Source organism: Primulina tabacum, chromosome 1, assembly GCF_025594145.1.
Source record: "Primulina tabacum isolate GXHZ01 chromosome 1, ASM2559414v2, whole genome shotgun sequence".
In the NCBI taxonomy this organism is placed as follows: Eukaryota; Viridiplantae; Streptophyta; class Magnoliopsida; order Lamiales; family Gesneriaceae; genus Primulina; species Primulina tabacum.
The window spans coordinates 3613373-3641073 of NC_134550.1; the positions used below are offsets into that span (position 1 = coordinate 3613373).

Sequence of the window (27701 nt, forward strand, 5' to 3'; positions counted from 1 at the left end):
TCTAAATTATTGGATGAAAACAAAACTTTAACAAATTATATAACATATATATTTGAATTCTTCTTTTGTTTCCTCTGTTAAGCTTGAACGATAGATTTGAGGGAAAAAAAACCCATTCCTTTCTCTCTTGACTCATATGGCTTTTGTATATGTATTGTGCAGTTTTATATATATATATATATATATCAATATGTGTGTGTGTGTGTGTGTGTTCAAAAGGTGAAGTGTGTCACGATGCCAACAATTCCTATTTAAATTACACTTTCATTCTGTGAAACAAATATTATAATTTACGAAATTAATAAGCCATAGTAATCAAACAGGTTTTCACGGAAAAAATTCAAAAAATATATATAATTTTTTTTAGATATAAAATTTTCACTCTTACCGGTAAAATATTTATTTCATTAAGCTCAAAAATTGACAATTCAAAGGATTAGAAATATATACAAATCAACGTACGGGGTCAATTTCAAAAGTTCTCCACTCTCATTTTGTGAAACTAATATTCTAAATGCCAAAACTTATCGGATTTTTATAGAAAAAAATTCAAAATTTATATAAAATTTTTAAAATATAAATGTGATACTTTTACCTATTTCCAGCTGAGTTCATGTGTAAAAGAGGTGAAATGTTATTTCCAGACAAAGAGACAAGAAGGTCAGAATCCACCTTTCCAATGCTTCCTTTCTTTCAGACTTCGCTTTTCTTTCTTTTTTCATTAATCTTCTATATACATTATACATACAAGCAGGCGTGCTACGAATATTTAGGGATGACACGCACATTGATAATACTTGATTCGGAAACTATATTCAGAGCACAAAATTTTCATTTATTATGAAATAATTAACTACTCAGAGCTGAAATTTATATTATAGAAAATTTTATCTAATTGTAACATTAAAATTAATCAATTTCTCATTAATTAATAAAATAAAAGGAACAAAATACTCAAAGATATTTCTCATTCGATTTAAAATGTATTTATTAATCAACACGACTAAAATACAATATAATCGAACATATGTGGAATAAAATAAAACACTATTTCATAGACCTAAACATTTAACTAACCCAAATAATGCTATTAAATGTAGAAACTGAACTTTTTGGGACATCCGAAAAAAGAAAGAAAACATATATATTTGAAAGGGAGAATGAAGTATTGAAGTAATATAATAAACTTAAACTATACTATGTTGCTTCTAATTCACCATTGCCCAACATTACATCATAATCACCTGTCAGTCTCTATCCTCTTACCCTCTCTCGTTCTTCATTAGGAGCACTGCTTAATCATTTGCTTTCCCATTCCAATTATTCTAATAACCCAACAAATTAAATTAAAAATATATATATTCGAAACTAATAAAAAAAAGGGTTTCTTTAAACACGCGTTGAATACCTTTTAGAGATAAAATGTCAAGTGCTGCTCACCACCAAATGTGCTGATAATTATATCTGATAACACTTGTCACCTTTTGATAGGTAGGGTTCATGATTTCGTTTTTTTCTTCACCTTTTGTCGTCTAACTTTTCTGTTGTGCTTTGTGTTATATAGCTTGGTTATGATTTAGAGATGATGGAAATTAGTGAAAGAAAATAAGTGGTTTGACTTGTATAAGTGGGGTGTGAATTTGATGCGGAGATATTGATTGATGGATCCGAGTATGGAGCATAATTCTCGTGTTCCGCCCGGGTTTCGGTTCCATCCGACGGATGAGGAGCTGGTCGGATACTATCTTAGGAAGAAGGTTGTTGGACAGAAGATAGATTTTGATGTTATAAGAGATATTGATCTGTATAGGATTGAACCATGGGATCTTCAAGGTATTAAGCAGCTCGTCAAGATTTCTTTCATTTTCTGTTGGTTTTACTTTCTTGATTAGGGTTTTCCTCAATATATTCTGATTTCGGACATATTTTTGTCGCTTAAACGACTTCGGATCATCTTAGTCGGTACTTTCAGCAGGTTTTGTGCTCGTTTTGATTATTCATAAGAGGGAAAAGAACGAACGGATCGATCTTGGATGATTTCTGAAAAATCTCTTTGGCTCAAGAATTGCGAGTGCAAATTTGTTACTATTAAAAATCTTGATATCCAATTCTTTGATCAAATGAAGCACATCACATAACCAAGTAATTACATAATTTACAATTAAAGAAGATTCTCTCTCGTCATTTCTTTGTTCTTCTACATGTTTTCACTAGAGCTAATAGAAAATTAAAGTCTCTGATTGTGTATATATATATATATATATATATAGTTCTACTAACCGTCACATGACATCTCTATAATATCCACAGATAAATGTCGAATCGGGTACGAAGAGCATAGGGAGTGGTATTTCTTCAGTCACAAAGATAAGAAGTACCCAACTGGTACAAGAACTAACAGGGCCACGATGGTAGGGTTCTGGAAGGCCACCGGAAGAGATAAAGCAGTATACGATAAATCGAGACTTATCGGTATGAGGAAAACCCTAGTCTTCTACAAAGGAAGGGCACCAAATGGGCATAAAACAGACTGGATCATGCATGAGTACAGGCTTGAATCAGAAGAAAATGGTCTTCCTCGGGCAAGTTTCTTCATTCACCCTTTTTCTTCAAATTTAAAGAAATTAAAACCTATAATATCGGGAATTTTAATATATAGTTTAAAGCTCGCTAAAACAAGCCTTATTCAAGTAACTTTTGATGATTACTAGACATCCATGAGTGAAAAGTAAAAATGTTAATCGTGAATATCCAATATTTACACAAATTAATTAAAGTCGCAGGACTCGTTTCCTCGTTAATTATGTATGACAAAGAGTTAAACAAGGCATAAACTGATTTAATTTCTGTGAGTAAGAACCCATTATTCCCCATCTTTTTAATAACTAGGCATGCACTTCCTTTGCATTCAAATGCAATCCCGCTCAACATGCATGTAAAGAAAGGCGATCCCTTTTCCGTAGTCAAAAGGACCTTTTTTCAGTGAATGAACGAGGTACCTTCTCCATTTAAACAATTTTTTTTTATGAATATATAAGATTTCCAGACATTCTTCAACATTTTAAAGTTCGCGGTCAAATAAAGAAGGGATATAATCGGTCGAATTTCCTTGGACGAAAAAAATCTCAGAATTTGTGATTGGAATTAAGTTCAAGCCTCCCGATTTTAATGTAAGATTCGTGGATCAAGATTTCCAAGAATTTTTCCTATTTTACTCTAGTATGTTTAAAAACAAATTATAATTCTTACAAAGAAAGAAAATATCCAAGTTCTAATTCAGTTGAAACTATGAAGTGCTCCTCTATTTATTCATGCTTCTTTTTCTGATCTGAGAATCCATGAAGTCATATTCAAGTCCATGCACATTTCCAGTCGTTGCCGATGAGCGAGAGATTAATAGTACTAAATTACTAATACCGTTTGATTAAACTATAATTTCAATAAATCAAACATATTTTCCTAATAATTATCAAAATCATGCAAGCGATTCGTCATGTTCATCGTAACAATTTTTTTTGCAGCAGGAAGAAGGCTGGGTGGTTTGCCGGGCATTCAAGAAAAGAATCATAACCCAAACAAAGAGCTCCATTTTAGGGTGGGACTCAGCCTACTATTATCAGGATGAACCCATTGGTGTCAGCAAAATTATGAGTTCAATCGATCAAATATCGAAACACACACCCTTAAACCGTCTAGCCGAAAACTTGGCCTTCAAACAAGAAACAGATGCTGCCGCTGAAACCCTAAATCTAATTGAGTACCCCGATCAATTCGTGCAGCTCCCAGAGCTAGATTCTCCGACCCTTGTCACGGCAAAAAAACCTAGCTCCGTAACAGAAATACGTGCTAGCAGTACTGAGGATGATAATGATGATTACATAAAGGAATACTGTAAATCAAAGAATGTAATGGATTGGAGAGATCTTGACAGATTTGTTGCCTCTCAGCTTAGCCACGGAGATGCTGAATATGAAGGTGACAGGGTTTCGAGCTTTGAGGATTTGCTCACTTGTGGGGAAGAAGGAGCAAAGTTGAATGATGCAATCTCGAGTGAGTGTGATATTGGAATTTGCATATTTAATAAATGAGTTTTGTCTGTGAATCAAGACGAATTTGTCCATGGAATTTGGGACAAGTATTATTTTTCTTTTTCCTTTTTTTGGTGACATATAATTATGGTTGTGAATGATATAATTAATCATGAAGTCTAAGCATTCATTGTCTTGTATCTATCATTTTCCCCCATAAATTTTTTTTATCATAAGACAAAATTAAAGCAACTCATTCCTGAAAAGAAAATAATTTGGTTATAAATCACAGTTTGAATTAATAAATATAATCTTTGTTTTTTAATATATATATTTTTACCATGCAATAATAATTAATTAGAATATATCGTAAACGAAAAACATTTTCCAAATTTAATTTTAATTTGATGCCAATCTTATTAAATATTAAGAGCATTTTATTTTTTCAATAAACTATAAAATAAATGGTTTTGGAGGAGAATGTCTACACATGCAATATAATTTAGATAATATTTTGATAAATTTACTTGAGAACTACCTAAAAGATTTTACAAAATTATTTTAGGAACCCTCCCTTAAAATATAACTGAAGGAGTAGGTCTCTTGTGAGATGGCTTCCGAATTTTTATCTGTGAGACGGGTCAATCCTACCGATATTCACAATAAAAAATAATACTCTTAGCATAAAAAGTAATAATTTTTCATGGATGACTCAAATAAGAGATATGTCTCACAAAATACGACCCGTGAAACCGTCTCACACAAGTTTTTGCCTAACTGAAGATATCACGTATACATAAAACATCATATTATTAATGTAATTTATTATAAATATTCTTTACTTAATGATATGATATCGATAATAACACAAGTAATGAAGAAAATTAAATTTCGAGAATTCATCCTATCAAATAATAGTGACTGATATGCTAGAAAATACTTGCAACCAATAATAGGATCTGTGAAGCTAATATTTTATGGAAGAATACCTAATTCATGACCAAGCATTTTCTTTTTAAGAAAAAGGTCATATATCTGCTTGGATTCGATTCACATGGACGAATGAGCTTATACGTATGTGTATGTGTGCGCGCTTGTAAAATATCTCAGTTATTGAATGAACACGCTATTTAAATATATGGTTAGTTAATTTCATTATTATAAATGAATTTTTGTTATAGAAATAATATTTTAGATGATTATTGAATAAGATTTGTTTCCCTCTAAATGTGCTCTATAAAAGGAGGTCTCAGATCATGAATAAATCATTCTAAAATCATTTTCTCTTCTCTATATTCTTTACTATTCACAACACGTTATCAGCACGAGATGAGTTCAGAGTACCTTTGAAATCCACGTTCACGATATTGCTGCTGCAGGAGCACGTTTGATGCATGAAAAGTGGAGAATATTTTTTCTAACATATCTTGATCAGTGACATTCTCTCCACAAAGTATCAGTGTGGAACTAGTCTTGAATAATGCAGAGTTATAGTCACTTACGGACTTGAAATCTTGTAACCGTAGGTGCATCCATTCATATCGGGCTTTTGGGAGAACTACAGTTCTCTGATGGTCAAATCTTTCTTTTAGATTTTTCTAGAGTTCTCGTGGCTCTTTCACAGTGAGATATTCGACTTTCAATCCGTCATTGAGGTGATGATGAAGGAAAATGAGTGTCCTCACGGTTCTGCTGGGACATTTCATTTCCTTCTTTGATTGTATCATCTAAATTCATAGAGACAAGGTGAATCTCGGCATCCAAAATCCATGATAAATAATTTTTTCCAGTCAAGTCAAGTGTTTCAAATTCAAGTTTGGTGATGTTCGTCATTGCAACTTAAAAAAAATTATATTAGAGTTATGACATATATAGAGTAAAATTGTATTACTATAATTGAACTAAATATTATGAAGATAACACATGTTATCACTTATACTGTGCAAGAAAGGAGAATAGACAATAAAAAAACAGAGATAATTAATTATCAGTTTGTAGTATGCAAGAAAGGAGGTTTACTGCGACTTGTACTATCCATCACTTGTATTATCTCTATGAGTTTTTTTTCCCCTTCTTCGATTTTACTATATTTTCGTGTCAATTATTGTTACAAAAATTAAAAAAAAAAAGGAAGCTCACCAAATAAGCAAGTGAATAATTTACAGTTCTTATAATACTAAAAGCGTTTATTACGGTAAAGATTTTAAAAAAAAAATTTCCAAAAAGTCATGGTCATATGTCCAGGATTCAAAATTCAATAGAAATCATATACAACAAAAAAATGTTTTCATTATTCAATAAAATATTTCCTTTGAAAGTCTTACAAATTATTTATCATATTTAGCTTATTGATTTATATTTTTATTTTAGATTAACGATGAAATGTCAAGATGAATGCTTAGTGGATAGTGGTACAACACATACCATTCTTCAAAATAAAAGGTATTTTTTGGAGTTAACATTGGCTGAAAATAATGTTACAACAATATCGGGTGCATCAAAAATTATTGAATGTTATGGAAAGGCAAAAATCATTTTACCAAATAATACAAGCCTATATATTGAAAATGCCCTATATACGAGCAAATCATGTAGAAATTTGCTTAGCTTTAAAGATATCCGCCGAAATGGATACCATATTGAAACATTAAATGAAAATAATTTCGAATACCTTTGCATAACATCTATTATATCTGGCCAGAAGCAGATAAAAAAAAATTATGTGCACTCCCTTCTAGAATGTATTTTACAACAATAAAAACAGTCGAAGCAAACATTGTCACAAACCAGAAGTTTGTTGACCAACAGAGCTTCAAATTATGGCACGATCGACTTGATCACCCTGGGACAACAATGATGCGCAGAGTAATAATTAACTCACATTGACACCCTCTAAAGAACCATAAGATTCTTTTACACAATGATTATTCATGTGTAGCTTGTTCACAAGGCAAACTAATTATAAGACCTTCCCCTACAAAGATTGATGTTAAATCCCAACCTTCTTGGAAAGAATTCATGGGGATATTTGTGGGCCTATACACCCACCATCTGGACCATTTCGATAATTCATGGTATTGATTGATGCGTCTACTAGATGGTCACATGTTAGTTTGCTTTCAACTCGAAATATAGCTTTTGCTAGATTACTTGCGCTAATTATTAAATTACGAGCTCAACTCCCAGATCACTCAATCAAGACAATTCGTCTTGATAATGCTGGTGAATTTAAATCACAGACATTTAATGACTATTGTATGTCAATAGGGATTTCAGTTGAGCATTCGGTTGCCTATGTTTATACACAAAATGGCTTAGCTGAGTCATTTATTAAGCGTTTGCAATTAATTGCTAGACTATTACTGATGAAAACCAAACTTCCATCATCTGTGTGGGGCCATGTCATATTACATGCTGATCATTGATTCGTATAAGGCCAACTAATTATCACCAATACTCACCCTTACAAATTGCTTATGGTCGAGAGCCTGATGTTTCTCACCTTCGAGTATTTGGTTGTGCAATACAAGTCCCTCTCCCACCTACACAACGAACAAAAATGGGCCCACAACGTAGACTTGGGATTTATGTGGGATACGATTCACCATCTATTATTAGATATTTGGAATCTTTAACAGGATACTTGTTTACTACGAGATTTGCAGATTGCCACTTCGATGAATTGGAATTTCCAAATCTAGGGGAAATAAAGTTGTATCCCGAAGAACAACAAAAGATTTGTTGGAATGAGAAAACACTATCTCATTATGATCTTCGAAATTATTAATGTGAGCAAGAAGTTGAAAGAATCATTTACTTGCAAAGAATTGCAAACCAATTGCCCGATGCTTTTGTTAATACAAAGAATGTGACAAAGTCACATATACATGCAGAGAATACCCCTGTAAAAATTGATGTCCCCGTAGGACCAGCTATTATTCAACTTGCAAATGAATCTAAAATACGCCAGAAGCGTGGTCGACCAATTGGTTCCAAGGATACTGTACCTCGAAAAAGAAAGGTACAAGAGAAAGAAAATTCAAAAGCTCCCGAAGAAGAAATCTTGGATGATATAGTAATAGAAATCAATGAACCAAACTTGGATAATATTATTTCTGAAGAATCAAATTCTCATGAAAATAATGAGATTTCAATAAATTATATATCATCTCGAAAATTGTGGGATCGAAATAGCACAATTGTTGACAATGTCTTTGCCCTAAATGTCGCCCCTGACATCATACATAATGAAGACCCAGAACCACAATCCGTTAAGGATTGTCAACAAAGAGATGATTGGCCAAAGTGGAAGGAGGCCATACAAACTGAATTAGACTCACTAGAAAAACATAAAATGTTTGGACCTGTAGTACGAACACCTGAAAATGTAATCCCAGTAGGATACAGATGGCCGGTTTTTGTACGAAAGAGGAATGAAAATGGTGAAATTGTAAGATACAAAGCGCGACTCGTAGCCCAAAGTTTCTCGCAGAGACCTGGAATTGACTATGAGGAAACATATTCACCTGTGATGGATGTCAATACTTTTCGATTACTAATCAGTTTAGCAGTATCAGAAACTCGTGATATGCGACTTATGTATGTGGTAACTGCTTATCTTTATGGTTCACTTGATAGTGATATATATATGAAAGTGCCTGAAGGATTCAAACTATCAAAAGAAAATGGTGAAGCGCCCAAGGCTATTTATCAATAAAACTGCATAAATCCTTATATGGATTAAAACAATCTGGTCGCATGTGGTACAATTGTCTTAGTGAATATTTGTTAAAAGAAGGATACACAAATAATGCTATTTGTCCATGCGCTTTTATAAAAAGAACATATGAGGGCTTTGCAATTGTGGCAGTATATGTTGATGATCTAAATCTTATTGACACTCCAGAAGAGCTTAATAAAAATGCCAATTACTTGAAAAATGAGTTTGAGATGAAAGATTTAGGAAAGACAAAATTTTGCCTCGGATTGCAAATTGAACATTTGCAAGAGGGAATATTTATTCATCAATCATCATATACAGAAAAAATATTAAAGCGCTTTTACATGGACAAGGCACACCCATTAGCATCACCAATGTTTGTTCGATCACTTGATGCTAACAAAGATCCTTTTCGACCACCTGAAAATGGAGAAAAATCGTTGGTCCAGAAGTACCATATCTAAGTGTCATTGGTGCACTGTCATATCTCGCAAATTGTACGCGCCTAGATATATCATTTTCTGTTAATCTTTTAGGGAGATATAACTCATGTCCAACCCGAAGACATTGGAATGGTGTAAAACACATATTTCGTTACCTTCGAGGTACAACTGATGCGGGATTATTTTATTCGACAAAATCAAAGTCTTCTTTAGTTGGATACGCAGATGCAGGATATCTTTCTGATCCACATAAAGCTAAATCCCAGACAAGTTATGTGTTTACACGAGGAGACACTGCTATATCATGGAAGTCGGTGAAGCTATCCTTAACAGCGACATCTTCAAAACACTCTGAGATCATTCCAATGCATGAAGCAAGTCGGGAGCGTGTGTGGTTGAGATCTATGACACAACATATTCAAGAGTCATGTGGGTTCCCAATAGCCAAAGATAGGCCAACAGTAATATTCGAAGATAATGCTGCTTGCATTGCGCAGTTAAAAGGAGGTTATATCAAAGGTGATAAAACAAAGCATATTTCACCAAAGTTCTTCTATACACATGAGCTTCAAGAAAATGGTGATATTGACGTACCCCGAATTCGCTCAAGTGACAATGTAGCCGACTTATTCACAAAGGCATTGCTAACTTCAACGTTCAAGAAATTGGTGCACAAGATAGGGATGCACCAGTTGAAGGATCTTAGATGATTGAGATAAGGGGGAGTATCTATTGTCGTACTCTTTTCCTTCGTTCAGGTTTTTCCCATTTGGTTTACTAACAAGGTTTTAATGAGGCAACATTTGAGCCCCAACATCTCTTGCAAATAATTTGTTGAGTCGATAATCATCTAAGGGGGAGTGTTATAGAAATAATATTTTAGATGATTATTGAATAAGATTTGTTTCCCTGTAAATGTGCTCTATAAAAGGAGGTCTCAGATCATGAATAAAGCATTCGAAAATCATTTTCTCTTCTCTATATTCTTTACTATTCACAACAATTTTTAAATTTTATATATATATATATATATATATATATATATATATATATATAAACACACACACATACATACACACACACTGTATGCACAAGATTCATCATTTATATGTATGTATATACGCATGCATGCATGCAACTTTTGAAGAGATCGTGAAAAAAGGGGGAAAAGAGTAAATTAAAATAACATGGTTAAAAAGCAGACATTTTCATCACGATTTGTGTGAATACGTCGGATTAATGAACTATACAGGTAGCAGGTCAAATTAGAAAGAAATTCAACCCCAAGTAAAGGCCAAAGCAATTGTCATGACTTTGAGTTTTTTTTAAAAAAAAAAAAAATCATGACTTTGACTTTATAATTCTTTTTATTTTTAAAATTTTGATGGAAAAGATGGTTGATTGGAAACATTCTTGCATAAATTCAGGAATATTTTAATTTTTTTCAAACATTAAATTTGAAAATCCAATTAAAAGTTTTTGGTCAGTGCCGAATATTTTAATTTTTTTTTTAAAATATTAAATTTGAAAATCCAATTAAAAGTTTTGGGTCAGTGCCGACCAACGAAGATTTTTCGTTCTCGTCCTCAACGCGCGCGGGTGTTTATATATATATATATATATATATATATATATATGGTATCCACCCGTTCCACAAATTTTAAAATTCAGTCTTAGTATACTATATATCTTTATGGCAATTTTTATTCAATTTTTCTCCTAACATTGATGTGATGTCGATGCGTCTAGAGCCGCATAAGCAGTAATTCTATGGAACGAAACAAAAGGCCAAAAAATCTAAAAAAATACATGACTAAAACTCAATTATAATAATATGGCGAATGGACATCGTAGAGAGGTAAATATAAATGATGAAACAAATGATATGTTTTGGACACTCCATAAGTATCTCGCTAATATTAATTATAAATCATTTAGCACACAAATGCACATGATATTAAAATTAAATGTAGGAATAACTATATATATATAAGTATGTATGATGTATTATGTACATTTAATTTATATGTATATATGTAATTGAGTGATGAATGTGGGGTCGAAGGTTGTCTGGCATGCGCTAAGCAAACGAGCTTCCATTTCGCATGCTTTGTCCATACAATAACCCACCACTCAAAAACAATTACACACTTGATGATATATACATGCATGTGTATGTGTATATATATTTATATATGTGTGTGTGTACAATATGAAAATCTCGTTCAAAACCTCATCTCGATCTGCTTTTTCTAGTTTGGCGTCACTTTTGAGACTTTGTTTTGTTGTTGATGCACTTTTCTTCCTTGATTTGTTAATGGAAAATCGTGTTTCGTACTTTTACTGATATTGGTTTTGTAAATTATTTACAATTTATATTTGTGCATGATTTAGTCTATCTTATTTTAGTAATTAAATTTTATTTGTGTGTTTAATTAATTTATTCTGTTGCATGTTGTGGATAGATGTTACAACACCTAAAATCTGATACATACAATATCGAAAATTTCTGTACTTTTATGTTAAACAAAACAACTTTCATATTGGATGAACTTAGACATGTCGAAACCGCAACCCGCCATTAGGCGAGGCGGGGCGGGCCTCTAAATGGTCAATCCAGTCCAACCTACCTTGGACCGCGGGTTAGGCGGGCCGACCCGCTTATTTTTTCAAGAAAAAAATTCTGAATATATTTTAGTCAAATAGTTTCATAAAATAATTAAAAACATTGAAATAAGAAATTAAGAAAATATACAACATAATCCATAAAAAGTAAAGTGTTTAAACAAAACATGAAGATTAAAACATGGAAGAGAACATAAAGTCGAGTAAAGAGACGGTTGTAAATTTTAAAAAATATTATGTCTTCAACAACACACATAATTAGCAAACCTCCGTCGAGTCCACAAAATTTCACTGCAACTCGTCGGACTTCAAACGAAACCACTCTTGGGTTCACAAACAACTGCTATGCTTAAAAATTATTTTAAGATTCATGAATAAAATTTACAGGAATTTCTTCCCTTTTGTTTTCTTTATGTATATCTGTAAATTTCTTTTTTTTTTTATTTTCTTTATGTATATTTGTTGTAAGAGTAAATTATCAATAAATTTGTTCTAAGAGTAAATTATCAATATATTTGTTTTAAGACATGAAGGCGCATGAAACTTATTTCAATTTTTATATAAAACTTAAAACTTAAAAATATAAAATTTTATCCTAATTTGGCGGGCCAACTCGCCCCGTTTGGGCTCGACCCGTCTTGGCCCGCAACCCAAACAGGCTCAACCCATTTGGCCCGCCTCCAAACGGGCTGCTATTTTATCAACCCAATCCGTTCAATTTTTATAGTGGAGCGGATCGGTCCGACGAGCCTAACCCAATTTGACAAGTCTAGATGAACTATGCTATGAAATTTTGATCGTATATATGTTATATAAAAAATCTTAGTTACACAACTTTACTCTTTTGGAATCACTGCGCTAGATACTTTAAGGTCATATTAGCGCAACATGGAAAAAAAATAAATTGTCTAAAATATAAAGATGATGAACTAAAACTGAATAGAATATCAAAATTACAAATGGAAAAATACAAAATATCAAAATTGTAATATTTCCATTTTTTATAAAAAGGCAACTAAAGTTGCTCTCGCCTTTCAAGAATGTACGCGAAGAAGTTATCTGACATACAAATAAACACATAGTTCTTAGCGTAGAATAATGCGTACTTTGTGTTTTATATTATTAATGTGATCCACGTTGGAAAGCAACGTTTTTTTGTATGAATTCTTACAGTTATACCAAAAGGGTTAGATTCCAATAGTCATTATTGGATATATATATATATGAGTAGGTCTCTAATTTGTGAGACGGTCTCATGAATCTTTATCTGACGGGTCAATCTTACCGATATTCATAATAAAAAGTAATATTTTTTCATCGATAACTCAAATAAGAGATCCGTCTACAAAATATGACCCGTGAGACAGTTTCACACAAGTTTTACCTATATATATATATATACACTGATACACATACAAGAAAATGCTTAAAAACAATAAATACATAAGGTTCTATGATCGAGTTAGTTAATGCTCCACTTGGGAGTAATTCTCGTCGTATTCAAAACTATTAGATTTTGGAGATATCTCACATTTTAATAAAAATTGGTATTACATATATGTTGATAATTCAAAAAACTCAAAATACACCATATTATAGGGGGGAAAACATTTCACGTGTAACATGAATAAAAAATTCATATAACACAAAGATTTTTACAGTTTCGGTCGAAGTTACTGGGTCATGAAAATTTCCCTATTCGCATATAAACATTTGAACGATAAATAACAAAAAATCAATATATATTATAAAAAGCTTAATTTAATACTAACAAATATATAAAAAATTTATTACTTCTTGAACATATACAAGAGTGTACTGAACTGAACCGAACCGAACCGAACCGAAAACCGATTTTTTTTATTTTTTAGATGTTAAATCATTTTTTTATTAATAATAAATATAAATCAATAAATGAAATTTAAAAAGTGAAAATTCGGTTAGAAAAATACTTTGATTTTTAGCCAAATCGTAAAATTCGGTTTGGATTTCGGTTGAACAGTCCGGTTCGGTCCAAATAAAGATCTAATCGTACATGGAAATCTTAGCCCCCGCTTGACAGTAAACACTGATGGCCATATATATAAGGCACAAACTTGTGTGAGACGATCTCACGAGTAGTATTTTGTGAGACACATATCTTATTTGGGCCATCAATGAAAAGATATTACTTTTTATGTTAAAAATATTACTTTTTATTGTGAATATCGATAAGATTTACCCGTCTCACAGATAAAGACTTATGTGAGACGGTCTCACGGGTCGTATTTTGTGAGACATATCTCTTATTTGTGTCATCCATGAAAAAATATTATTTTTTATGCTAAGATTATTACTTTTTATCGTGAATATCGGTAGGGTAGACCCGTCTTACAGATAAAGATTCGTGAGATTGTCTCACAAAAGACTCGATGGACTACTGATCAACCACAAGTCCTACGACGCATGAGGTCTTGGTGGTATTTATCATGCATTTTAAGTACTCGAGAAAAATCTTTTTAACTTTATGTATGTGTAAAATATAATATATTTTATTTTTTAAATAATTAGTTTAGTTATAATTTTTATAAAATAAATATTTTCTTAAATATGTGATTTAATTACAATTTTTTAAATCTAATAAATGATTAAAAAAATTCCATATTCTCCATCTCCAAATATATAATATGGTTTTTTTTAATAAAAATCAAATAAGGCAAGTCAACCCAAAAAGACATTGCTGAGGGAGACTCGGGTCCGATCATTTTCTGCCTGACCCAAATCTCCAGAGGGCAATGTCGCGGAATCGTATTACCAATACGACGTCGCGCGAATGCACCTAAAGTTCGAATTTTGCAGAGATTCAGCCATCGTTGGCCTGCAACTCCGCAGATACAATCGCGTCTCTCTCTTCTCTACGACAAGAAGAAGGGGAGAGAGAGGCTTCTTTAGATCGCTTGCGGTTCGGTAACCTCAGATTTTTGTAGTTTTCTTTTGTGTTTGTTTTTCTCTTTACGTTGTTGCGCATCGGTTTATCGATCTGCTTACGCCAGCCCAGTTCGTTGTGTTGTCTTTGATCCAGCATTGAATTGCGTTTCTCGTGCTCAGATCTCTGTTTTAGCTATGGCTGGTTGATCTCTGTTTTCTAGCTGTAGTTTTACTTGGTTTGGGCTATAATTAAGCTGCATTTGCACAAAGGTGGTGGTTTCGTTACACAATCTTGATTTCTATTGTCATCCCAATTCCAAAAACTACCTGAATATGATGAATTTTCGTCAGTCAAGGTTCAAAGAAAGTTAACATTAATGGGCTTTTGTAATCAGGCCACCAAGCTCTGATTAAGCAGCTTGTCACAGATGTAAAAGCATCCATGGTTAGTTGTAAAAATGTGAATGGTCAAGGAATCTCTTGCCATAAAAGTATCGGAGTCCATTCTAAGATCCGATTTGTTATCTGTGCTTTGGCGCTGCATGTTAGAGGTGTATATACTTGTGAGGTTGTTTGTCAAACTGCTTGTTCTGTGTCTGTATCTATATCTGTGTATTTGAGAAATCATGGATATGTGTGTGTAGACTTGAAAAATTCTGGATTCTGTCATGCCTATGCAAACTACCTTATTCCTTTTGTCCTTTCTTTGCGTGTCTCAAATGACCTTGTTCACCGAAGCACTTTCTTCTCTGAGCCTTGAATTATTATTGGGAAGTGGAACTACATTAAATTTGTCTAATCGTCGACTTTTATGTTAAGGGTGAGTTCTGTAAACTTAGGTTGACTGACATCCGGTCAAAAGGGAGTTGCAACATAACAATATTACAAGCATCCGATGCTGTGATTTTTCCCATCTTTGCTGATATCTTTATTTTTCAACAGTCTTTGATGCGTATAAACATTTTTAGTCTAATTTTGATTAGTTTCAACTTTCAAGAGCTATCTAGGTTTGTTTCCTCGTGTTATTATATTATTTTTGTTAATTTTTTGGACCGCGTTCTTAAAAAACTTCGTTCAGTTCAGAATCTTTTGAGTTAGTTATGTTGTTAAAAATGTTAAAATAGTATAGTTGACAGTCACTGAAAGGAAAACTGGCACTGTCTACAATCAATGCTCTGAGTGTAATGTCAATTCTCTGCACTGAAAGAGTACAAGAATTTTTGGTTGTAGTTGCTAGTGTCGTGAGAACCCCACAACTCAAACTAAAGGAAAATATGGACAGGAACAATTTTTTGGTCAAATAAACTTGAGAAATACAAAAAAGAGGCTATAGCCTTTCTGAAAGTTATGTACTTGTGATTGTTGTACATTCAACATTTTTTCCCGGCTCAAATTTCACTGGCATCCTTATAATCAAGCCTTAAAAGTGAGGTAAAGGAACAACAAACGGGAATTGAAAATATGTAACTTGACCAACCATGTCAAGTCATTGTATGAAGTAATTGTTTGCCCTCTTTCTTGACACATAGTCCTGTCATGAGATGAAGCAATCTAGCTGCCACAGAACCTATTAGTGGAACCTCCTCTATCTGAAGTGGATAATAGGTTAGTATGGCTTAATTTGATTTGCTTAATTGTCGGACATCTCAAGAATGGGATGCAAATAGTTTGATTGAACAACTTTTTTAGAACATTTCTAAAAAAACTTGATCTGACCATGTATCACCATAGCATGTCTTGCTGTGACTTTCTAAAATCTGTAAGTATTTATGCTGGGGATATTTTGTGGGCTTGATAGTTTACCTTATTTGCCTTTGCAGACTTTGATTTCTTACCAATACGTTGTTTTCATTTGTGCAGCAACAGCCACTTTGGGGATGCATTTATAGATCAAATTAATTCTTTATGATGGTAATTATATGATCCCAGTTCTCATTATTGTTTGCTTTTTGTGTTCACACGTGTCTAAGAATTTAAGAAAATGAAAAAGTTTAGAACGTTTGGGATCAAAAAATAGTTGACTAAGACTGCTAAGAGTTCGAGTTTGAACTGTTTGAAAATATTTGGAATTGAATGAAAGAGGAAAAAGAGATTATAAATAACAGGCTGTGTTTTGTTTATCAGCTCAATTATCATACTATTTAGAATAGAAATGATCGTGTTACTGACATTTTTACTTTGATGGAAGGACCACAATCACTTTACCATAAAGACATTCATGGCCATCACAGCCGAGAGAGATGCTGCCATCCGAGAGAGGAACATGGCACTAGAGGAGAGAAAGAGGGCTTTCCAAGAGCGAGATTTGGCGATGCTGCAGCGTGATGCTACAATTGCCGAGCGAAATGCTGCCATGCAGGAGCGAGACGAAGCAATTGCTGCTCTGCAATTTCGAGAGAATTCAGGGAATGAATATGACACTCTCCCTGATACATCTGGACACGAACTACCCAGTGGAGATAAGCACATCCCATACCAGCAAGTGCATATATCCGAAGCAGCTTTTAGTCCTAGAGAAAGTTCAAGAGTTGATGAACTCACTGTTACAGAGGCTCCTGAAACAGCAAAATCAAGAAAAGGGAGGCAGCCAAAAGACGGAAAGCCAACCAAGTCAGCCAAATCCGCGAGAATTGGTAAAAGATCGTCCGAAGGTTTGAGTAAGCCAGTTAACTCTGTTGCATCCAATGGTTGGAACAAGGAGCGAGTTTTGGACTGCGATGAGGAGGACCTAGATAAGCCGGTTTCATGGAAAGATAATCTAGGTTTGAACCAAATAAGCTTCGATGACTCAGCCATGCCAGTGCCTGTTTGCACTTGCACAGGATCTCCCCAACCTTGCTACAGATGGGGCAGTGGTGGATGGCAGTCAGCCTGCTGTACTACCACGATTTCAATGTATCCATTGCCTCAGGCGGCCAATAGACGCTACTCTCGCGTTGGTGGCCGAAAAATGAGTGGCAGTGCATTTAGCAAGTTGCTTAATCGGCTTGCTGCCGAGGGATATGACTTCTCTACTCCACTGGATCTTAAATCTCACTGGGCTAAGCATGGCACGAATCGTTACAGCACACTAAAATAGCTTCAAACGTGTTTGGGTTTGGAGGATATAGGCTTCTGCTTAGTTTCACAGGTAACAAAAAATGGTACTCTACCCTATTTAATCCAATCTTAGGATATCAACCATTCTTGAAGTTTTCTGCATTTGTTGTGATTTCCCTGATTGTATTATTATTCAGTGTGTATACTTTCAAGAAAATGTTAAAAATCTGCTCCATACGGGATCTTTTCAACTGTGTCAAAATGGCTAACGCTTGATATTTGTATAATTTTGAATCAATCAGTTTAGCACAAAATTCAGTTATTTTAATTCGTCTTTCTATGCAATCATGATTTAAAAAGATTTCATAATATTTGGAATTGGATTTGAAAATTCAAGTATTCGAAATTCCATTTGGTGTTTGGTTTAAAATTTAAAAATATTATTTACAAATTCATTTCTTAGTTTGGAGAAAAAAAGATTCGAATTTGGAATTTTAAAATTTTACTAAGATACCCTTAGAAATCATATAAACATAAATAATCCAAAGAAGTTTAGAAATTAATAATTCTTCTCTATTATTTGTGTTTGTAAATTCAAAAATTAATTATTATTTATTAATCATAGTGCACATAAAATAATAATTAAAAAATCATCAAACAACTTCAAACTTTAACATGAAATTAATTATTAAACGTAAAAAAAGACTTTGGATAATTACTATAATTTTTATTTATATTAATCAGTAAATAACACACGAAACTTATAAAATTTAAACGAAATCTTTCAACTTCTAAAAAAGTTTAAAAGAAAAAAAGTCTAATCATTTAGAAATTTTTGGTGGAGAAGTTGACTGATGAGAATGATGTGTTGATGAGAATGATGTGTTGGATAAAAAAATAATTGTATGTTTTTAAAATCCAAATCCCACCAAATCTTATCAAATTTGATGGGATATGTATATACTCATTGAAATCCCATGAAATCCCATAAAATTATGAACAAATCCGAATTCTTTTTTTGAATCACTTTGCCAAACAGTAAAAGTAGGATTTTGAAATTCAAATCCCATGAAATCCTCTCAAATCCTGGTTGTCAAACACACTGTTAATTGTATATTCAATATTGTGTTGGTTCTTTTAACAAAAACTGATAAATGACTTGATATTTTCATCGCACATTTGATATGATATGGTATAGATCTTCGTTATTGGAATAAACCCACTTCGAAATTGAAATTATAATGCGTTGGGGGTTCAATTGTAAGATAATTGTTAATTTAGAAGCTAATTCAAAGAAATGCATTGATATTGCTCCAAAATTAAACATGATCCCATTTATATATGTCGAGTGAAAAGTTTTATTGAAATGAAATCAACACCCTTTTGTTGTTGTGTTGACGAGATTAAAAGTAATATCCAGAAGGCATTTTTTTCCAAGAGAGATCCAAATATAATATTCAATGGTAATTCTTTTTTTTTTAAAGGATATTCAATGGTAAATCTATTGCATCGTTATATTATATTTACATTCCTTTCTACAGTGGCTTCAAAAGAAATTAGTTTCTCTTATGCAAACGATTATCCTTTGTTCCTTTCTTCTTCTTTTGTTTTCTAATTTTTTACTCCAAATAAGTCTTGTTATCCATGAACATTTTCAAACTCACGTCTTAAGTTTGATTGAAAAAATTCTTAAACTTCGTCTATAAATAATTAATACAACATTGTTATAACATAATAACATTATAATTTTAATACCAAAAATATTAATTTTATTATATAGTACCCACATATAAAAACAATTTACGTATCAGTTCGAGATCACAAGTTGTAAACTTGTTAAGCAGGCTAGCCAACTCAACTCACCTTGCACCATTTTTTTAAATCAAATTCTAATATATAGGAGATTTATTTTCCAAAGTGAAATCTTTCCTTGAACCGTTTTTCACCATTCTCATCAGAACTGTGATTCAATTCATAATTCACGCTCTAAAGGAAATGTTTGTTTGAGTTTCTATAAATTATGCATGGATATTATAATCAAGGGGACCAGAGCTTAAGAGACTACAACAATTTCAAGTATTTAGAGGATGTTGAGTATTATATAAATAAAGATAATATACATAAATTATTTTTTTTAAAAAAAAGAGCATAAACATCGATAAATAAGATAAAGCAATATTTCATACAACAATACCCAAAAAAAATTGTTTCATCATTATAATAACTTTAATTTAATAATCACAAACTGTAATGTAAAATGTCACTTCATAAGTATAATTTGCCTTCTTCAATAACTCTAATAATTTCTCATTTATTTGAAATTTTAGTTATTTTTACTAGTGTTTGAAAAATTACAAATCACCCCCAACATACCCACAAAAATTGCCAATTATAAACCCCTGCCACATAATTCTAAAGTGGGATGACAGCCCTATGCATCGTTTGATTTTAATGAACGAAACAAGGATGGATATATATTAAAATTATATCCTTATTTGACCATAAGTGCCAAACAATACCCTACCGGCAACCATGTGACCAAATTATTTTCCAGTGGATCAATTCGAGGCTTAAGATGCTATGGAAATAAAAGAGACTTGCAAGAAGAAATTATCAGAAAGAATTACATTGCAAGTGTAGATTTGGCAAAAAGAATCAGTATTAATTATACAACACGTTTATTTCCCAAATCCATTGAACCAAAAACCAAAAGGATGCCAAGATGGACCTGGAAGCCCGGGGCAATACAAAGATGAGCATCCAGAGTAGAATCGATAAGCAAATTCAAATGTCATCATCATATATATTACAAAATAACTAATACATCATATTAATGAGGTTAATTAGTATGCGGAGTATCAACACACACGTGTCGATCATCAAATCAAAAGTATATCTTCGAGCCTCTTCATCAAGGATTCAGAATATTCGCAAAAATATCAGAAGGTAAATCGGGAAAATAAGAAACCGAGAAACAGAAGACAAAAAGAAGAGAGGGGTGACTGTAAATAGATGTGTATCAGCATGATTACACTTTTGAAGAAAAAAGGTTGCAAATTGGTGAGCTGCTGGCTTCACCTGGAAGTGCCCAGAAATCTGAATGGAATAATAAGTTGACAAGACCTAGATTAATCATGAATTGAAAGGATCCGCAAAATAGACATTCTTCTTGCTACACCTGACATTTGTCGAAGTTTTTCATCCCATGTAGCATGACCAACACACGGGCCTTGATTCATAAAACATGGGGTGGAACACTCATAGACCCAAATGATCCAAAGTTGTCAGATGAGGGAGGAAATGCAACTCTAGAAATAGCATAAGCTTTTTCAGTAAAATAGCCACAATGGTTTGTGTCTGGTCTCTAATCCTTTATCGAAGATAGTCAGATGGATGCCTTAACTTACACAACGGTAAGGAAAGGAAGATGCTCAAATCTTATCCATTCCACTAAACCTGTCACATCTTTACAAAGTACGGTTAAGTGGACCATCCTCAATTTTGTGCCATCTAATCCGCAGTTATCTAATTATCATAAACACTAATCATCATTTTATGACACAATTCTTAAAATGCCAGAAATCAATGTGAAATTCGATTGAGAAACTAAAAAGTAAATGTATTGAAAGCATTCTATGCAGATTCAGATATCATTCAAGTCAGTCAGCTAAGGTGAGACTAGAAATTAGTTATAGGCAATGAAGATCATGTACAGGTATACAAGCCCTGCCAAACATTGTATAACTGCAGTCATGCCCCCTCACAAACATAAAAATTCAAAGAGTTTTTTTAGCATGATACAACACTTCGATCCAAAAACTACAAAACAATATCCAAAAACCAAATCCTTTCCGATTCCAATGAGAACAAATATAAATGAGATTCCTGATGAGAGACCTTTGGCCTGACCAGCTTTTAGATTCAGAACATGAAAAATCAGGCTCGCTAGCAAAATCCCAATAAAGGCATATCAACAAATTAACCTTGAAGGTAAGCAATATATCATTTTCATCTTTTACTTAAACAAGGTTCAAATTAATGATTAGTTTTTTAAAACAAAATATTTATGGGAACAACCAGCGTGTCTCTATGTAGCACATGACCCCCGGGTAACTAATTTTGGTTCCCAAATCTCATGTCACACCGAGTTTTCTTTCCCAAAGTACCCTCCAAAATACCCTCGCCCTCGCTATTTTTATCTTTTACAAGGAAAACATAATAAAATATAAAATCAATATGGAAAATTTAATCTAACACCACTACACGTTAAATAAAAAAATTTGTAGATAAAATTATACTTTTATTAAAAATAAAATGCAAGCATCACGAGCCAAGAATTGCTAGTTTCACTAACGAATAGTTCACACTTCAGTGTGATTCTAACTCCTATGAACCATAATGCAATTCAGAGATTCATTTGAGTCATGGACCAGAAAGTTTAGTCAGTCTTTTTGGTCTGTACATATCAACAAGACACTATTTTTTTATAAATTGCCATAAATGCGACTTCATTCCTGAGTTTTTTCTCATGATCTCATCAGAACATAAGATGCCCACAATTTAATCCGTTAGCCCAAATAAAGGCAGCACTTAAATTCCCCAGCTACAGAAAAGTAACCATCAAAACCTCCATAAAGATATCAACTTCATGTCAACATTAAGTTATATAAACTATCAGGAAAACTATTGAACTGCTGATGCTCCTGTTTGCAAAAACACATTATAATCCACAAGATTTTCCACCTTAGACTTAGATATTGCCATTACAACCTAAAATTCAAGGTAGACAGCAGATACATTAATATAGCCAACTTATCAAACTAATTCCCTTATAATAATCTCCAAGAAATCACCACTTAACAAAGTGCAACTTCATTAGTCAAAGACAGCAGTGTCGACCCATACCAGATATTGGGTTTTAAAATCTCAAACTCGCGAAACACTCTAATTAAGAAATCAAAACCCAAGTTCCAATCCCAGGTTTCAACAAAAAGTCATCGTCTCCATACACAAAAAAACATCATAAATGAAGGAACATGTCTGCCTTGTCTCAAAAACATTGCCAACAACTCCAAACTGCTCGTACCCAGAGCAAACAAAACTAAAATAACAAAGCACTCCATCTTACATCAGAACTAGAACCTAGGCATCTTAACAAAGTAGACCATTATCCACATGATGGCCCATTCATAAGCCACAACCTAAAATTCATTAGCACTAAACTGACATCTATATTCTGACCAAGGAGTCCATCCAAGAATTGAAAGAACAGCAGAGTGACTCAACAAAATAGCTAGTAGAAAATTAAAAGGTATTAAAAAGAGCAAAATAAAACGACGGACTTCAACCAAAGCCACAAGATAGTATCTTGTCCAGTGAATCTCATGGAGGAATGAAACTCAGACCTTAGCCATTCATCTGCAAACATATAAAATACAGGTTCTGTATGAGAATCGGAGTCATACAGCCAAATGTAAAAATGGGAGAATTGAGAGCATGAATTACCATAGACTCACTGAGACTAATAGTAATAATCACGCTCATATGGATGATCAGCCCGATTAAATGCTGAATAAGCACCACCACCGTACTGTGACATCGAGTCGAAAATAAATACTCAAGGTATAACATAAAAGTCCCAACTTGGTAAAAATAGAACCAGGAAACTCACCCCAGACCCATAATAGTTTTGCGGCAAGAAACTGCCATCGGCTGCAAGATCGTAGAGTGCAAGCATAACAAGGAGAGAAAAGAAAGCATCCAAATAAGTGTTGACAGGCTATAAAAAATAAGAATTGTTTATGGAAATCATACCTTGATATCTAGTTCCACGATGTGGAACAGTGTGATCTGAATGATCTACCCGAGATCGACTTCTACTGGGTTCTGCAAAATCAGAATCCTGGTCCAAAAAGTGAAGGGCGTTAATGGAAGAGTTACAGCCTACTGCGTGATTCCCCACACCAATCATTCAACATGAAAATGCACAAAAAATAGGAAACATCAACATTCCAACTCACCGTCATGTAATAAGGCCGCTTTATCCCATGTGCAACATCATCATATGGGTATGAGTCATCAAAATGCCTCCCCATGAAAGGCCTTGCGTATCCCTCCTCGAAAGAATATGTTGGCCCATGGTATGGCTCATAATGACCATAGCCTCTATCACCGTGTCTCAACCTGCTGGGGTAAGGCCTTGCAGGCTCTGGGCGTTGGTAAGCACCCCTGAAACCCCATCTTTCCCCTGCTTATGGTACACAATACAATTTTTGACAAAAGAGGAAAAAAAGCTGCAGTGGAAAAATGTATGCACCGTTCAACAATTTGACCTCCTTGCTTGCAATGCCGTACTAGACATTAAAGAGAAGTATCAGTGACAAGGGAGGACAACAAACCTCGTCCAGAATTATGTCTTCCATGAACAGGTCGTTGTGGAACATTAAATTCATGTTCACGGAAAGAGTCCGCCCTGCCACCACGTCCAGCGCCACGAGGATGAAAAGCTCCGCCATATTGGAAGTTTTCTCTGGTGAAAGGCTGGCCAGCTTGAACAAAACCCCTTCCTGCAAGCAAAGTAAAATACATATCACACTAAATCCTTTGTATGGAAAAGAAGCATTGACCTAATTAGCATAACATGCACTTGCACCAAAACTATTTGAAAAGAATTCACAGTTACCATGACCAATCCGAAAGCCTCCACACATTCCACCTTTTATAGCCTGCATCTTTGGCAAAGGATTTGAAAGTCTCGCTCGCACTGTAACCTAGACAGAAACAATTAAGGAGCACAAAGTTGATAAGACACGCAAAAAAAAACTTACAAGGAAAGCAACAAGTGGGCAACAAAATAACAGGTAAAATTAGCAACAAAACCAACAACAATTACAGGCTGCTATATTCCAAGTCTCAACGGTACCTTTAATAAAACAAAAGGATTGTCTGGAATAAAATACATTGCATGATCCCAAAATAAGAAACTTAATTCTTAAAATTTCTCCAAAAACATTAACACCACACCAATGGAAAACAACAATATACCTTCAAGTTGCCATCATTCAGTCCATTTTTGCTTACACCTTCAACACAAGAAACAGCTTCCTGATGGGTATTGAAATCAACAAACCCAAAATCCTTCCTCTTGGCAGTTGACATATTTCGTGCCAGCAAAATTTTGGTTATCTCCCCAAAAACTTTGAAATTCTCCCTCACACGATCTTCATCCCAGTGTGGTGGGAGCCCATCAATAAACACTGACTTAACCTGAGCCATGACTTCAGGATCTGGCTCGCGCTGAGGTTCAGCGAAAGCCACTTTGACAGTTCTCTCACAGTGACCAAATACAACATCGGACTTTTGGAGTCTTTTATATGCCAATAGAGCCTCAGCATGACAAGAGAACTCAACGAATACAAAACCACGGCTCAACCCTTCATTTCGAGGATCTGCTACCATAGTAATATTTTCAACACCTTCAACTCCATAATCCTTAAGCTTTTGGTTAATCTGCCACAGGCCCAGAAAATTTAATGCACCATGAGCTACGAAAACAGTTCATTATAACACCACATAAATAATCTTACCGCTTCCTTAGTCCAAGTATTGCATATGTTACCCAAAAACAATGTGTCATCACCCTCAATTGAAGCAGTACCACATCGCTTTCCATGTATCTAAACAAAATCCGTTGTCAGAGTTGCAACCAACCATACACATTTATATTCACAAAGGATAAACACGTCAATTAAAAATAAATAACAAGAAAAAATTGCATAATTTATGCATCCAATTTTAAAGTATAAGAAACAAAACAAAAACCAGGTGGAAGTCATACAACAGGGTTCTTCATTTCTGACAATGCGTAACTAGCTTGTTCCTTTGTTGCAAACTGAACAAAAGCAAAGCCCTTGTTTTTATTAGTGGCAGGATCCTTGTGTATGCGAATTTCAACAACCTCCCCAGCATACTTGAAAACCTTTCTAATATCCTCTTCCACAGCATCCCTGTCTAACCCACCAACAAATATCTCCCTCTCTTTCCTAGCTCTACGCTCCTTTGCAGCAACATTCAACTCTACTTGTTCCTCTTCCAACGTCTCAGCTTCTGACATATTCTCTGGTTCATTGTCATCAGCAAAATCTTCCCCACCAAATTCTTCATGAACCTCTTGATCACTGATCCCCTCAATCTTTTCATCACCAGCTTCCTCAAGGGAAGCATCATCCTGTTTCCTCATGGACTCATTATTTGTTTCTGTCTGTTCTTCCTCCTCTTCCTCTGGATCTTCTGCATCAGATAGTGTGGGCTCTACACCATCCACAGACATTGTACCGGTAATGATAGGCTCTACAACACACAAGTTTGCAGTAATTTGCATCAAGTGATTCTGTGGTTCACCCACCATATCTTCCTTGTTTAAGTGTTTTCCAGCATTACAGGTATTTTTATTCTCCAATGCAGACCCTTGAATATTTCCTACCAAAGAGCTTTCATCTGTAGTAGGTTCATGGCCAACAGAATCTGCAACATTGGAACCCTCAAATGCTTTCTCTTTCAATGTTTCTTCAATCATTGCCGTCTCATCAACCCTTATTTCTGGGGCACGCCCAGAAGTATCCCTAGCTGAAACAGGGATCTTCTTCTTTACCACTTTCTTTACGACCTTTCTCACTACTTTAGGTGCACGTTTTGTAACCTTAGTCAACTGAGAGGCTTCAGCTGATGATGCCACCATTTCAACTACAACAAACTTAAAAAACTAATTAGACAAATCACAATACAAAATCTAGACTTGGAAGAAAAAAATAACGAGGCACTCGTATCTCAAAACAAGTGTCCCAAAAAACAGAAACAGAGGACCAAATGCAATGAATTAGAGATGATTTCACACAGCATCAACATTTACGCAGCTGAAAACTTTACGAAACCATGAAGATAAACAATGCTACAACCAAAACAAACTTTTTATCCCGCGAACCAAACCAACTTCACTAGCACTGCGTCTTCTACATCCACAAACCTGATGGTTGTGGCACAGAAGTGGGGGCGATGCTGGGGGAACCATCTTTAGGCTTGATTTTTCTCGTTCGGCCGGACGAAGCACGCTTTGGATCGGAGGTCTTTGCAGGAGAAGACTCAGCTCTTACTCCTGCAGAGGACGGTGTCGCTTGCATCCTGCCGGCGGATTTATTCACCGCCGATGACGCCCTCTTCGGCGTCGTGGCTGTTTTGACGGTATCGACTTTGCGATTTGTCATTCTTGTCACCGAAGATTATTTCCCGGAGGGCGAAGGCTTCAAGAGATTGGAGCCCTAGTTAGTTCGGCAGCTGACATTGCGGTTAAGGCGTGTTTGTTTGCGACCACCACCGAATACGAAAATTATTAAATCATTGAATTGCTTACAAGCTTGCGCACAGGATAATGAAGTATTTAAAATTTGGTAGGATAATACTTAATTTTTTTTATTTTGTTAGATTAGATTTATTTAGCTACTCTATATAAGACACAACCCAAAATTTTTATTACATTATTTTATAGGTCAAGTTTGTGACACAGATATTCGTGAAAAAATATTAATTTTTATGTTAAAAATATTATTTTTCTGTATAAACATAGATCATGTCAACTCGTCTCATATATACACGTGAAAGATTAATTTTCACGGTGGATATTTTTTTATTATCAAGCACGACAGCTTAATTTGAGCATTTCTTTATCCATCCTCATAAAACAATTTCCTCATGTCTCTCTCTCTCTCTACCCACCTTCCTCGTAATATTTTCATGTGTTTGGCATTTGTCCATATACATGACCATAATCACATTAAACTAGATCCTCGTGCAGTTAAAATTGTCTTTGTGAGTTACTCCCACTCAAAAAGGTTACTATGTTATTGCCCTAGCTCTGGAAAACCAATGTTTCTTGTGATGTCATTT

The 27701-nt window shown here is 34.1% G+C and overlaps 3 protein-coding genes across 8 annotated transcripts; 2 read left to right on the top strand and 1 right to left on the bottom strand.

Moving 5' to 3' along the window:
- The first annotated feature begins 1564 nt into the window (after window positions 1-1564).
- LOC142516486 (NAC domain-containing protein 76-like) lies at window positions 1565-4195 on the top strand. Its single transcript, XM_075619863.1, has 3 exons — window positions 1565-1833; window positions 2311-2586; window positions 3529-4195. The coding sequence occupies exons 1-3, from the start codon at window positions 1662-1664 to the stop codon at window positions 4086-4088; spliced, it is 1008 nt and encodes a 335-aa protein (XP_075475978.1). The 5' UTR covers window positions 1565-1661; the 3' UTR covers window positions 4089-4195.
- A 10336-nt stretch (window positions 4196-14531) lies between these two features.
- Window positions 14532-18013, top strand: LOC142523413 (protein BASIC PENTACYSTEINE6-like). 4 transcript variants are annotated; one of them, XM_075627235.1, is made up of 3 exons: window positions 14532-14762; window positions 16584-16634; window positions 16912-18013. In XM_075627235.1, the coding sequence occupies exons 2-3, from the start codon at window positions 16629-16631 to the stop codon at window positions 17800-17802; spliced, it is 897 nt and encodes a 298-aa protein (XP_075483350.1). In that variant the 5' UTR covers window positions 14532-14762; window positions 16584-16628; the 3' UTR covers window positions 17803-18013. The 4 variants fall into 4 exon arrangements, with proteins under 4 accessions (XP_075483350.1, XP_075483412.1, XP_075483476.1 ...); XM_075627297.1 differs by having other exon boundaries at window positions 14532-14757; XM_075627361.1 differs by lacking the exon at window positions 14532-14762 and adding an exon at window positions 14775-15291.
- Window positions 18014-21430: 3417 nt separating this feature from the next.
- Window positions 21431-27135, bottom strand: LOC142523701 (uncharacterized). Of its 3 annotated transcripts, none has more exons than XM_075627491.1 (11): window positions 26785-27135; window positions 25600-26504; window positions 25349-25438; window positions 24807-25271; window positions 24445-24532; window positions 24161-24328; window positions 23783-24009; window positions 23577-23664; window positions 23434-23474; window positions 23279-23352; window positions 21431-23180 (listed from the first exon to the last, which is right to left on the bottom strand). In XM_075627491.1, exons 1-10 carry the CDS (start codon window positions 27020-27022, stop codon window positions 23284-23286), a joined length of 2379 nt encoding a protein of 792 aa, XP_075483606.1. In that variant the 5' UTR covers window positions 27023-27135; the 3' UTR covers window positions 21431-23180; window positions 23279-23283. The 3 variants fall into 3 exon arrangements, with proteins under 3 accessions (XP_075483606.1, XP_075483568.1, XP_075483644.1); XM_075627453.1 differs by having other exon boundaries at window positions 23268-23352; XM_075627529.1 differs by having other exon boundaries at window positions 23268-23352; window positions 25600-26514; window positions 26785-27073.
- Between the last annotated feature and the right edge of the window lie 566 nt (window positions 27136-27701).